Below are 14,337 nucleotides of genomic sequence, written 5' to 3' on the forward strand. Positions count from 1 at the left end.
GGGAGTATGTGATAGCCACTTTTTGAACTCTTCAGTCCTTCTCCCATTCAGAAACTCCTCTTGCTCCATGTTATTGTGGGTTGGCAGGGATAACACTGGGAACTATCCCCATGGCTCATGGAGAAGCTATTAATCACTTCCCTTGGGTGCTTCAAAATGACTCTATCTGTGCTGAAAGCGAAAACAATACACTTAACAGCCCATGTGCTCACAGAAACAGCTCTGGTGGGACAATCATAAATACATACACAAGTTATTACAGTTACTACGAGTTATTATAGTCACACTCTTGTCACATCCAGCTTAAACAGTTAGGAATTTCAGATCCCCAGTTGTAACCATCTCACTTCACTAACCATGATCTTCTAACCTGTTCTTTGGAATTTTTACTTCCTCATGGAGGCAGCTCCTTGCTCCCCACAGTTCAGAAGCTCAATACTTCTCTGTCACCTTTTTTATTCCACTCCCTACATCATGAAGCCCATCCTCCTCTCATCCAATATTCCCACCATCGGGGCAACTTTTACCTTGGAGGACCTGACAAGGCAGCAGCAGAGAAAAATGAGAAGGCTGGTGATCACTTAGCCTATGTGAGGGAGACATCTCATCCTACCCCCCCATCAGCCATTTACATCAAGATTTGAAATGAGTCTCACCTTGCTTCTTTCTCTTACCAAACAAGTGATAAGGAGGCAGCAAGTAAGATCTTGACTTCCCAGCGTACTTTCTCTTGTACAAAAACGCCTACAAGCAGTCTACTAATCCACTCCAGTTGGAAGTCATTATTCCCACTTCCAACGTCAATGTCATCATTAAAAATAGAGCTAAAGGTGCCACCAGGCGCCTAAGTAGTGAAATGGCAGCATGCCCTACCTTGGTCTGCCACAGCTTCAATATTCACTTTGAGCTCATTTGCCATGAAGCCAATAACTGAGAAGATCACAAAGCCTGCAAATATACTTGTGGCACTGTTGGTACATGTGACTATCAGTGTGTCCCTGAAAAGAAAAAAAACAAGAAGCCATGTCACCTTGTTACAATACGTGCAAGGGAAGGTTTTGTACACCTTTCAGGAGTCTCTCGTAAGCACACACATCCCGTGGGAGCACTGGTGAAGGTACACCTTTACAGTTACTGGTTATGCTTGGTGCTGATCAGAGATAACAGAAGTCTTCACACCACCACCAGTAATCAGCTGTGCAAGTGCCCATCACCCACATGCCATGTAGGAAGCCACAGACCATGCAGGAGGATGAGCAATTCTGCTCTTGGCCTCTCTGAAGAAGGCAGCAGTGATTTGTAACACAGTGTTTTTGTCTGATGTGGTTATCTGCTCACTCTATTACATATGGACTAACCACCACCATCCAGGTAAGATGGTTTTTGTCCTGTATCTTTCTTGTATTTACACACAGGGTTAAGCTTTCTGCACCTTGAAGCACTCATTAAATGCCTGCCCATCTGTAGAGAATTCCTTGGTACAATTTTCCATTGTCGTCGTTGTTAAGAGTATCTCAAGAAATCCATACCTGAGTGTCACACTATACTGGGTAAGTACAGGTGACTTGACATGAAACCAGCCCTCACGATCCCCATCCATATTTATTACCTTCTTGATGGGAATTTTATTGTTTCTTCACAATATGTGCATCCAGAAGTCTTCCCCTAAAACTATTACAATTTAGGAACAAACAAGTCACTCACTTTAAATGTTGTTTTGCTGGGTATTTTTATGTTGGCTAGAATTGCTTATTCCTACTGCTATTCATTAGGAACAGAATTAAATACAACCTGAGAAGTTGTCAAAAACCTCACTGATCTGGCAAACTTCTGGAATCTCTAAGAGACCACCTCTTAACAGGAATGATTATGTTAATTCTTCAGGTGTACAGAAAAAAAATTACAATATTTTGTTTGGAATCATCATGTGTTAATCTTCTTCCAAAGCCCGGATAAGTTTTAAGTAAAATATTTTAGGTATCCATTACAAAGTGAATTTATGTAAATTTACTGCAATTATAGATTATTTAATGATGTTTAAAATTAATATGTAACTGAAAACTACAATTTTATCTGCAGTATTAGAATGAAATGAATATAAAAGCTGAAAGAGAAAAGAGTCATGCTTCATTTCAGTCTTCAAGATGTGTTGTAAAATTTAAAAGATTAGAAGTAACTAAGCCTTTCTAATTATTTCTGCTTCAGTCTCCCATAGCCACCTCTAAAATAGGTAAAACATGTATTTAGTTTTAGACCTGTAAGATTTTTATACTTCATTACCATGTATTTCTTTCAAAATTTTCATTAACATTTTCCAAACTCCACAAAATTTTGCTAAATTAACGCAGAAAGATAGCGTGCTGCTTCTGCCATTTTTTGGCCCAATATTCTGAACATTTTCATTCATCAACAACAACAAAAAAAAAAAAATCAAAGCCCAAGACAAGCATTTTCAAAAATAGGGTGCAAAGGATTACTGTGAGGGAGTCACTGAGTACGCAACACTCTTACTTATTCCTCCATATTTTAGGATAATTATATTAGATTACTTTTGAGCACAAGTAGGAAATGTTTTCGAGATTCCTTTTTAAGATCTTGATCCACGTTTCTTTTTAAAGGTAGTATTTTGTATATAGCACTTAGAAGTTATAGGGTATGGGAATTCAAATCCCAAGGAGCATGTTCTTTAGTCTTGGTTCAGGAAAGATTTTAAGCGTGCCCCTAGGACAGTGCTTGTGCATGCTGTTGGCTGTCCTGAATCTGCACCTCTGTCATTGCAGAATCAGTAAAGGTTCACTTTGATAGAAACAAGATTGGCTTTAAAGACAGTAAAATAGCAGTGAGGCTTTCTACTAATGCCCCTTGGCTTTGTTTTTTCCACCTGCAGACATTTATGTGGCATGCTTTTTGATGCAAAATTATGCCATGCCACCAGAGCGATGACTTTTTTTCCTTCTAAAAATAGCAGTCGGTAATTTCAAATAAAAGTGATTTTAAATTTCACAACCTGAAATAACTTTGTACAAGTAAAACTGCACTAAAAGTAATTGGGGGAAAAAAGATAACATTTAGGAGAAACAGGAATCACATATATAGAAATCAGGTGTTAAACTGATGCACATCTCACAATGGCAAACTTCATTTCATTCTACACGTGGGTTGTTCTTCAGCAGAGGCTGCCAACTGGCAGGGGTTCACACCACTGCTCACAGCTGCTGACAGCTTCCCAGATTGCCTTTCCACCCAGAACTGCTGATTGCAAAAATGAAGAGCCCATAGGGACTGTAATAAGCCTAAGGCTCATTTTGAGACTAGCACATTAGGACCTGGGGAGAGATACAATACACAAACCCAAAGAAGATTAAAGAAACAAAACAATTAAAAAAAAAAAAAAAGTAAAGCAGAAAAAAAAAATCAAAGATAAAAATTTAAAAATAACCAAAAAAGAAAAAAAAAAATAGGACAGTCTTTCAAAACAGATTTCTGCAAGGTGGAAGACAAATGGTTTTGGACAAACCTGTTTAATAAGACTGATGGATTTCAGTCTTACATACCTGTAGCAATTATTATGGAATTTGTTGTAAGAAGAGAGAGTAATTAGACCTCCCCATGCTGCAGATAAGGAGAAGAAAATCTGAGTGGCAGCATCCTTCCAAACCTAAGACAGACAGGAGGGGAAATAGCATCAGCTTCAGAAAAGAGCATTAGGAAGATCATTAACACTGTGTTCCTGTTAGATTAACACACAAGTAATTTAAATGAACTTTAGAGCAATGGATGCCAATAGAACATCAACAAGCAAAAGCTTGCCCCAAAATACATAGTGCCCATTTGATAATAAGTACTGTTCTTGTTGAGCCCATATAAAATGCCAGTATAACCTTTGCGGTATATTGAAGGCACAAATACTCAAACCATATTGATTTGATACCTATCAGTTCAAATACATTCAGCCAAGAAAATACAAGTCGAGAGAAAAAAAAATCTGCATCAAGTTTATCTGCCAGTGGTGCTAAATAATGCTTTTATCTTCTCGATGAAAGCAAGAACGTCAGTGTTGCTTGATGTGCTGCTTAGGAATGAGATCACACTAAAATCAGGGTAAATTTCCATCACTAGGTGTAACCAGCACAGTCCAAGTCAGAGCTATTTAGACACCAGGGCCCAGTTCTCACCCATCAGAAGAAAAAGTATGCTCGGCCAAGTCTCTCAATAATAATAATAATAATAATAAAAGAAACACAGGTAGGTTTATTATGTTATCTATGAAAAGCTTCGTGTGCTTGTTCAAGCCGAAGCAGCATCCATCAGACACCAGCACATGGAAATCCATACTTCCTTTTTAACTCCCTGTTTTCCAAATGCACCTGCTCCAAGAGATCCAGGTGAAATATTAAACATTAATTAAATTATTTATCTACAATAACATATGTAAAAAAAATACATGCACACAAGTAACAAAGATCCACTGCAGCAAGACTCCACATAAAATGAAGAACAAGTTTCCACAGATGACATTACTGCCACTTGCAACAGACGTGAAGAAATCTGTATGACTTATTCAGCCTAGCAGAGTTGTAAGTGCAATAATAAGCTCACCATAGCATCAATTAGCTTCTCCCACTTTGGGGTGATGAAGTACCAGATTCCAGCTCCAGCTCCAGGTAGAGTTACTCCTCTTATAAGAAGAATGATAAGAACTACATAGGGGAACGTAGCTGTGAAGTACACCACCTGGACAGACCAAAAAAAAAAGATTATTGAAGGGTCTTACTCAGGTATATAAGAAGAGAGGGTGGGAAATGCAAGTGCTACACTACTGCCTGAAGAAAACAGTTACTCAGGCTCAGAGACAACAGGGTTATTTCCCAGGAAATCTGAAATTTTACAGCTGCCCTTGATGTTGGAAACGGGAATAATATCAGTAGCAACAGAGATAAGAGTTGGGGTTCTAGACAGAGGGGGAAGAAAAGGCAGAAAAGAAAGTCTGAAGAGGAACAACAGGAATTCCCATCTAAATGAAAACATGATTTTTGATCTTTGCCCAGAGTAAACTAACACAGCTGAATGGAAACAAAATGAGCAATGTCATTCAATACCACTTAAAGTCCTGATATTTTTTTCTAGCTATCTCTCTGTATTTTACTTAGCCTAAAGAATTCTCATTACTGTTTTTACTTCTTGATAATTACATATCAACATAAAAATATTTATGATACCAATAAAAAAAAAAAAAAAAAAAAAAATATCAGTGGAACAAGCCAGACAGACCTAATCATCATTATGTCTAAATACACAAGAGAGGTTGTGGGTTTAATGCCTTAATAATTATCTAGCACAGAGCAGAGCACTCTCTGTGGTCAAATAAACTGACTAAATTATAACCAGTTAAGCTGTACACTCTACCCAAAAGCATTTCAAATTCTTTTACACTTTAACCTCTGAATCTTACAAGGACCAGGATTGTCCAAGCTGAAGTGACTTTTGAAACTGTTTTCCCAACTTTCTCCTTGCTGTTTCAAGAGGAATTTCAAGCAGTTGCCCAAGTGAATTTAAGTGCTGTGGATATACTGAACTCATCTGTGCATAAATACAGGTTTTCTGTCCCTGACACCAAGGAGACACTATTTTTCTGTGCTGTGAAGACTCACTTAAAGAAATACCTATTGCCACATCCAAACCCGATTTATTCTTCTCTATAACTTCTGTTTCTTGGCTCCAGACTTTCATGTAACAGTTTTTCCTATCACACTAAGCTAGGGAAAGAAAAAAAAACTATCTCCACTTTCCCCCGGCCCACTCGGTCTCTGGATTTTCTGATAATTCCCAAGCTACCTCACAACAGATGCTGTCAGCTTCTAGTTGCAAAGGGATAGCTTGGAATCACAAACCCTTTTCCCACCTCTAGAAAATTCACAGCTAGCTCTTCATACCCAGTATCTTTATCCCAGGAAATATCTAGTTATTTTGCTCCATCTTTTTTTTATCTTTTCAGCCTACTCTTTGTAAATAAGCTAGATTTATGCCATGTCATCATCTAATATTTTAACCTGCATTCCAACTGGCATTGATGGAGATGTCTCAGATACTGCATTCCTGCAGGTTTCACATAAAAACCCACCCAAGCCTGTGCTGCTGCTGAAGAAAAAGCTGCATTTCTCTGCTCAGACAGCTGCCTGACAATTCACATGCCTCTATTTCCATGCCAGCGAGAGGACATGCTCCCTCTCGTCCTGGCTGGTAGTTAGGAGGCATGGCAGCAAGATGCAGATTTGAGGGGCAAGGGAGAGAGTGACACGTGAGATGTCAGAGAAACAGCAAGGAGCCAGGTTACCGCAAGGAGGAGTTTTAGAAACACGGCAAAGAAATATTTGGGAAAAAGATGATACACGCTGCCACTGCTCACACTCGCCATAGAGCAATTTAAGTTCGGGTCTGCTTGTAAAACCTGTTACTTGGCATCTTAATTTACATCATCGTTTCCCTGATCACAGTGAAACGTGAGATGATTGTGGAATTTTAACAAACACCACACAGAATAGGGAGGGCTAGCGAAGGCACCTTTTTGCCATCCAAATGCTGAGTACAGCTCAAGGGCTCACTTTAAACTTATTCAAGGTTAGGGAACAAATGCAGAAATAAAATTATCTTTTTGTGTGTTTTGGTTAGACAGAAAAACACAGACAGGAAAAAAAGCATTTCATTAATACTTAGCCATTTACTGAAAATAGTTGTCAGTAATTCACTGCCTTAAACAAGAGCATGATTCCCTTGAAGCAGCACACTGCCTTCCTGCAAGTGTACAATCACAAATATCTTTCTTACTTTTCCCGATGACTTGATTCCTTTAGCAAGGGAGGCATATACAATCACCCAAGCTAGGAAAAGAGACAGTGCCAAGGGCCATCTAATCTCACCAGGATATTCAATCCCTGCTGAAATCTTCAATACAAAGTACCTAGGAATAAATTTAAAAAAAAAAAAAAAAAAAAAAAAAGGAAAAAAATTAATGACAGCAACTGCAGGCAGCAATTCAGTGCAAATTCCTACAGTACTTTGTTTTGCTTCAGTGTTCTCAGCGGTTTCTCTAGAAGGTTCCAGTGATTCTCCCCATGTATTATTTTATTTCTCTGCATTGCAGTAGTAGACAAAAATGCCAGGCATGGGCCAACACCCCTGCTGTGCTAAGCACCATAGGAACAGAACACAACCAGGGTTTGAAATTTAGCTTTCATCATTCCTATGCATAAAAAACGGGTACCATTTGCTGTCCTTAACTATTGTATTTCTAGCCTTTCAAACAGTTATTTACTGTCTGTTACAGTGGATTTTAGAGGAAGATTAACATAACATCTCTAAGCAAATAAAGATCTTACTTGAAGTATTCTTCACTTCCACTGACAAAAGTTTTGTTTCCTTCACTGGTGAAGTTAACCATAGTCAAGTTTGGATAGGCACTCATACAGAAAGTAGAGTTCTTGATTTGTATTTTTGGGTGGTCACCAACAATGCAGGAATCTAGGCAGAAATGAAAACAAAAGAGAAAAATAACTTGACTAGATTATTTTTTTTTTCAGAGTGGGCGCAAAATAAAAACACAAAGCGTCAGATCACGCGCATTACTTGAACTTGTGTTAGATGCAACACCTTGCTTACAGAACCTATAGGGGTCAGAGACAACTGAGTCTTAAATTTTCCCCCTTTATTCCAAATGTCTACGGCGTCAAAAGGGTCTGAGGAAGCGAACGAGCTGCTGCCCACCCCGGGAAGCACTCACTGCCCCTCTCGGGGGTCAGCCCCGGGCCGGGGGAGTCCCGGGGACCCGCACCCCGGTGCCGAGCCTCTGCTGCCAGCAATTCCAGGAGGGGGGTTGCTGGGTTTACTTCTCCCCTTTTCATGTCGTTGCATGTTTGGGGCCATTTATATAAACGGGGTTTTTTTCGTTAAACGTAAGCCTCGCTAAAGCCCTAGAAGTTGTCTTTAACAGAAACCAGAGGCTATAGCATTTTGTTCCGTGCTTTCTCCCCTACACAGAGTTTTTACCCAGAGGAAAAAAAAAAAAAACAACAAAAAAAACCCCAACACTTTTAACATTATAGTTGAAAAATATAATTTATCCTTGATGAGGAAAAACTTAAATTAAAGGGAGGGGGAGTGCCATATGATGCAGATCCCTTCACAGTGCCTTGGGAAGCAGCAGTGCCTCGGTGCTGGGAACCTCCCCCCGGTCACAGTCACCCGCAGTCTCCGCTGGCATCTCCCAGGGGCGCAGCTGAGCCGGAGAAAGCTCTGGAAACCCACCAAGGCCGTTTTAAAAAATTAATAATTAATTAATAAAGCCTGCCCCAGCTTACCTAACAAAAGTTTGTTTTTATCTTTACAGTCCGGCGTGTTCCACGGGTTGTTACAGGAAGCCCAAGGTAGCACAGGTACAAAGGACGCAAAAAGGTAGAAAAGTGTGTAGCACAGAATAATATTGTAATATATGGCTATTAGAACCGAGATGATCAGCATTGCAATGCCACAGCCTGAGGGGAGAGAGAGGGAGAGAGAAGGAGAGCGCCGTTAATCCGCGGGGAGCCGGAGCAGGTCCTCTGGCGCAGGCACACAGCGCAGCCCCCACCCGCAACGACCGCGCAAATTGCGCGCTAACGCTGCGGAGATGGAAACCAGCGGGAGAGCCCGGAGCATGCGGCTGCGCGCCTGCGGACGCGCTGCGGAGCGGGGGGCGCAGGGAGGCGGCGGTGCTTAAGCCATGCAAGAGAGGGGGGGCAGGTCATGCTCCCCAAAACCGGGCCGGCTCCTGCTCCGCTCACCTTGCAAGGCGGGGATGGCTTTCCAGACAGACACGGGCCCCTGACTAGCAAACTGCCCCAGGGAGACTTCCAGGAAGAAAATGGGGATCCCAGCTAGAGCCAACATCATCAAATAGGGGATGAGAAACGCACCTTGGGGGGGGAGCGGGGGGGGAGAAAAGAGAAAACAACCTGAATCATCGCGCACGGGCGGGGGGTGGGCGCGCCTCCTCATTCAGCACAGCGGGGGCAACTCGCCTATCTCCGCGGCCCGGGGCGGAGAGCCCCGCGCAGCCTCCGCGGGGCAGCGCCCCCCCCCGTTCCCCCCCAGCATCCGCCGTGGCGGCCGCAGGCTGGCAGCGGGGGCTCCTGATACTGGGGAGCGCTCAGTCAAGACCTGCAGCTATTAAAAAATGTTCTATTTGTTATCGATTCCCGATGCCCCCGGCATCGACGGGGGAGAGGAGCAGCTTTCGGCATTCCCAGCAGTTGCTCGAGACAATATTATTGTTAAATGAGTATTTTAATATCCCCCACTCGGAAGTTCTTACGTGTAAAAAGAAAAACAAAACAAAACAAAACAAAACACAACACCTCACTATTTTTTTTAATTGATTTTGGCTTAAAATCGCTAGTTCTCAACCATAAAATAGCTCTTACAGCCTCTACACAACTGTTTTCAAAGCTCACAGCACCAGCATTTCCCGCTGATGTCCTGCGCAGAAGAAAGAGCCTTACAGCTGCAGCAGGTCGAATGCAGAAACCCCCACCGGTTCTCCCTTAAAATAAGAGCCTCTGTTAGGAGAATCTCCGCAAAGAAAATTTTTTTTTTTTTTCTGCCCCTTGTAAACTATTACCGGCATAACCCCCCCTTCCTAACTTTTCTCCTTTATTCTGCTAAGCAGCATTCGCTCTATTGCAAACGATTATTTTTCAATCGGGTAAATAAGAGATTTGAAAAAAAAAAAAAAAAAATCCCCAAACTTCGCGAAACAACATAACGCCTCGACCCGGGTTCAAACGTCCTCGCGTGACTTTCCCCACTAGAAAATCTTTTGTATCGTCCTCCCCTCCCTCCACTTCGCCCGTCGCACCGTTTGCGGATTCAGACCCGATTGTGTTTAAATGAGGCGAAGGGAGGGGGGGCCGGAGCCCTCTGTGCCCAGGCGTGATCAAGCCGGCTCTTCATTTGCCTCCCTCTCCGGCCAGCACCGATTAATTGCGGGTGTTTTTAAGGAAAGCGCTGCCTTCTAACGAAATCCTGTCGGAATTTTCCTACTTTCAGAGCTGACCATCAGAAAAAACCCCCAGCCAGGCTTCTCACTAAATCGCTGATGGTCTGAAGGTGCCCCCGGGGCCCGGCTTAAGCCGAGGCTTGTTGTCCGGCTTTGCCAGGCAAGCGGGAGCCGCTGGGCCCCGCTTCCCTCGTGTTTGACCCCGCCAAAAAGGCAGAGACCGGCTCAGCCACGCACGGTACTGCAGGTAGAGAGACAGGAAAAAGCCATCCTACCTCCCCCATTCTTAAAGGCCAGGTACGGGAACCTCCAGACATTGCCCAGCCCCACTGCATAACCCACCATGGAGAGGATGAAATCCAGCTTGCTAGACCAGTTCCCTCGGGCTTTATTTTCATCCCCTACATCGTCTTCCTAAAGGGGAAAAAAGGGAAGGGGGGGGGGGGGGGGGGGGAACAAAACAAAAAACAAAAAAAGAGATTGGAAAACAGCCACTTTTGCAAACAAGCATCGCGGTGCTGCGGCTGCCGCCTTCACCAGAGGGAGACCCGGCGAGCAGCGGGGGGGCCGGGGGACCCTCCCCTGCAGCCCCCCTCCCCCGCTGCCCGGGCTTTTTTCTGCCGGAGAAACCAGGAGAGGCGTTTTAAAACCCTGGTTCCCTCTCAGGCTGCTCCCGAGGGAGGGGGGGCGGCGACTGTAGCCCGGGGGGGGGCTGTGGAGGGAGGGGTGTCAGTCCCCGCTGCCCGGACACCCCCCGCCCTGCTGGCTCCCCCGGGGGGGCAATGCGCAGGGCTTGGCGGGACGGTTCCCTCCACTGCAATGCGCCTCTCCCGGCGATGCTGGCATCGGGCCCCGCCGGGGGGGGGGGGGGGGGGGAATGGGGGTGTCCCCTGGCTCCTAAATCCCCCGTGCCCGGGAGGTCCCACCGCCCTCTCCGGGGAGCGGAGCCCTCGGTGCCCGTGGACGCGTAAAGACCGACCGCCAGCCCCCAGCCAAGCCTGCAGGGGCCCAGCCCTGTCCCCCGGCACATACAAACGAAGTGAAAAACCCGCTTTTACAGAATAAACCCGCGCCCGCCCTCCCCTCCCGCCAGGGCAAACCCAGATACGCGGGAGGGCAGGGAGAGCGCCCGTGGGGGGGCCCCGGCTTCACACCCCGTCAACGACAAACGGGGCGCAGGGCCAGGGCCTGGGAGGGTTTGACGTCTTGTGGGGTTGGGTTGATTTATTTCGCCTGATTTATGGTTACAGGCTCCGAAGCGTTCGGCCGCCAGGGGCCCGAGCCGCCGGGCGCGGGGTGCTGGGGACAGGAGGTGGCCTCACGCAGGGACGCGGAACGGGTGGGGGCACACGCGTGACGCGGGTGGAACCGGGTTATGCCGGCAGGCACGGCTCGGCGGGCGCCCTGGGACGAGCCGGGAACTATTGACTGGCGTTTATACCCCGCTGACGGGATTAGCACTCGCCAGCAGTACAGCACTTGAGCTAAAACCCTCTCTCGCCTTCCCCTCCCCGCCGCACAGCACCACCCCACCCATTTGGACCTGGGTTTTGAGCTTCAGCCCCAAATCGGTGCCGAGTGGCAGAGACCTCTCACTCCCACGAGCTGAAGAGGGGGGAGAAACCCTGTAAGAAGCCAACTTACCCCCTCCACTCTGCCAGGAAGAACAGAAGTGTTGCCATCTGTGCCCAGAACCACGGTACTCTGGCTCAAGGTCACCCAGGCGCCTTTGGCGTTGTTTCGCTCCAGTGTGCTCTTACCAAGGTTTAGATTAGCGTCCCCGTCTGTGCTTTGCAAAGCGGGAATTTTGCAGTGAGGGATAGCAGCTTGCCCGGCGGCCCCCGCCCCAGGGGTGTGCTTGCACGGAAAGGTTTCCGCAGATTCCCTCCGCAGGGTGGAGTTGGCTTGCACCGGGGTGCTGCTGAGCTTGCAGATCCCGACTTTGGTCCTCTCAAAATCATTTGGTTTAGCTTCTTCGGAGGAAAGGGGTTTGTTGTCGTTAGAGAGCGATCGGGGCAGCCTGGCCATCGCGGCAGGGACTTGAGATGGGGCATCCTGCGGCTCATTTTCGGGGCTGATTCTTACAACTCCCGCACCTTCACTGGGTCCAGGAGCAACGGTTTCGGGACTGTTCACAACCTGCTTGCTCATATCCCTTTGACTGGCGTAATCCTAAAATGACAACGTCACATATTTTACCAAAAGGAAAAAAAAAAAAAAAAATGTTGGGATTGCAGAGATTCTACGAATCTCTTTCCTCGTGCACAAAACGCGTGCGCTAGAAAATCTGGATACAAAGTGTGGCAGAATTTCGAGATGCCCCGGCTCGCCTGCTTGCCCTCTCACTCAACGTTAATATTCTGGGGGAGAAAACAGTAAGGTAGACAAAAAACTCAAAACAAACAAGCCGTACCAGCGTCTGCAAACCCGTAATTCGAGTTTAAGTAAGTGTTTCTACAGCACTGCGCCGCCAGACCTCGTTAGATTTCACATCACGACTGTAGGATGCTCCCTTCCCTATCACCAGTGTAGAAAGATTCTTTAATTTTACGCCCCATTTCCTTTCTGTCATTCAACAATGCACATCGGCTTTTTTTCTTTTTTCTTTTTTTTTTTTTTTTTTTAATATATATAGAGGCAATAGACAATCTGCCCTGTAGGCAGCCGGAGATGTTAAAAAACCAAGCGAAATAGTGCTGGTGAGCATTTCTGAGCTGACTGCCGCCCTTCAAAACCCGACTGTATGACAGTGAATCGCAAAAATAACCACATCAGCACAGCAGAATTAACGGCAATAACAGCTGGCTTTCCTTATTCTTTTTCTTATGTTTGTGACAGGCGCTCCTCTAAAGATTTTTTTTTTAAGCATTCCCTATTCATTAAACAGATTACTGACGACACTCCCACATCCTCCCCCGCCTTTCCCTCCAGTTTAAAATTATAATTTAAAACGTGTCTTCTTTTTATACCTTAACCCACAGACAAACCCTACCTTTTCCATCAGTTTAATATGAGCTTTAAAAATACACCTGCTTAGTAGAAGAAGGTTTCACAAAAACTACCCATCGCTGTTTCTGTCGCAACTTTTCTCTTCGTCTTAATCCCGCACCAGGGATAAGATCTGGAAGGACTCGGTCACTCTCCCACCGCACTTCGGGGTACCGCCGTCCCCCCCGTGCCCCCTTCCCCGGCAGAAGCCCTACCCCGGTCCGCGGGCGGCTTCCCGCGTTGGTTCCGCGGAGAGCACCGCGGACAGCTCCCCCAGCACCGCGGACAGCTCCCCCAGCACCGCGGACAGCTCCCCCAGCACCGCGGACAGCTCCGCCAGCACCGCGGACAGCTCCCCCTCCGGCACCGCTTCCCTCGCTACGAGGAAGGCACCGACAGAGAGAAGCGACGCGAGGACGAGGGGTCCAACCCCCAATTTAACGACGAAGCCTCCCCTCTCAGCCCTTTTCAATACCAAAGAGAAGAAATCAAGCACTCACCATGTCTTAAACAGCCACAGACTGACTCGGTAGAGGTAAAAACAGCGGTACCGGCGACTGACAGAATGGATTTTGCCCAGCCGAGAGCAAAGCTTTCTATACTTCCTTGGGAAAGACTGGGTTTGCGTCAGTGCATAGCAAGGTGCCCTTCGTTTGACATTTTCTTGATAATAAGAGTTTGATAAATCATTACCCTTGGTTTCAGATTTTAAAGGGACAACAAGAAGCCAGAGCGCCGGCTAGCTGTCACTCACGCGGCGGTGGGATTGCGTGTTCCGTGTGACTCATATGGGGGCTGATTACTAAACCAAAACCAGCGAGAGCACAGAACTTTCTTGCTGGTGATTAGAGGGAACATGTGAGAAACACGTACTACTGCACCCAAAGCAAGAGAGAAATGGGGAGAAACCTTCCGTTTCTATCCCCCTCCCCCCTCCCTCTTATTGTAGTGTGATTCTTCTCTTTTTTTTTTTTTTTCCCTGCATTTCTCCAGTTCACAGGTGGATCAGACGTTATAAGAGCTTATATATATATATATTTATATAGATATGCATCCACATCCTATACACAAAGAGAGAAGTTCACTGTGTATAAAGAACACAAATACATTTTAATTGTGTCTTTCTAGATCTCATTGCACCACACAAGACTATATGGTCTATTTTTACTGTGCCTCGTGGGGGGCAACCCTCAGCCCTAATTAAATTGAAACGATACACACAATAAATCCATCTTATCTTTCATTAAAACTATCTTAAGAACAGTTAAGTGGGAGCAAAGATGAAGGTAACCGCAGTCAAGTGTTGGTGTTAGTCCTAC

The 14,337-nt window shown here is 45.6% G+C and overlaps 1 protein-coding gene across 1 annotated transcript in view; it reads right to left on the reverse strand.

Annotated features, from left to right (window-relative positions):
* The window catches only part of SLC6A5 (solute carrier family 6 member 5), a 29,572-nt gene extending 16,048 nt beyond the window's left edge, over positions 1–13,524 (reverse strand). The window contains exons 1-10 of the mRNA XM_074917797.1: positions 13,519–13,524; positions 11,675–12,202; positions 10,306–10,444; positions 8,817–8,948; positions 8,355–8,528; positions 7,377–7,518; positions 6,826–6,958; positions 4,600–4,734; positions 3,555–3,658; positions 874–998 (exon numbers count right to left, since the gene is read on the reverse strand). Coding sequence (XP_074773898.1) covers positions 874–998; positions 3,555–3,658; positions 4,600–4,734; positions 6,826–6,958; positions 7,377–7,518; positions 8,355–8,528; positions 8,817–8,948; positions 10,306–10,444; positions 11,675–12,202; positions 13,519–13,521 — 1,615 coding nt within the window. The 5' untranslated portion in view covers positions 13,522–13,524. The remainder of the gene's footprint in view (positions 1–873; positions 999–3,554; positions 3,659–4,599; positions 4,735–6,825; positions 6,959–7,376; positions 7,519–8,354; positions 8,529–8,816; positions 8,949–10,305; positions 10,445–11,674; positions 12,203–13,518) is intronic.
* Positions 13,525–14,337: the final 813 nt, after the last annotated feature.

This window comes from Athene noctua, chromosome 14, assembly GCF_965140245.1.
Source record: "Athene noctua chromosome 14, bAthNoc1.hap1.1, whole genome shotgun sequence".
Lineage (NCBI taxonomy): Eukaryota > Metazoa > Chordata > Aves > Strigiformes > Strigidae > Athene > Athene noctua.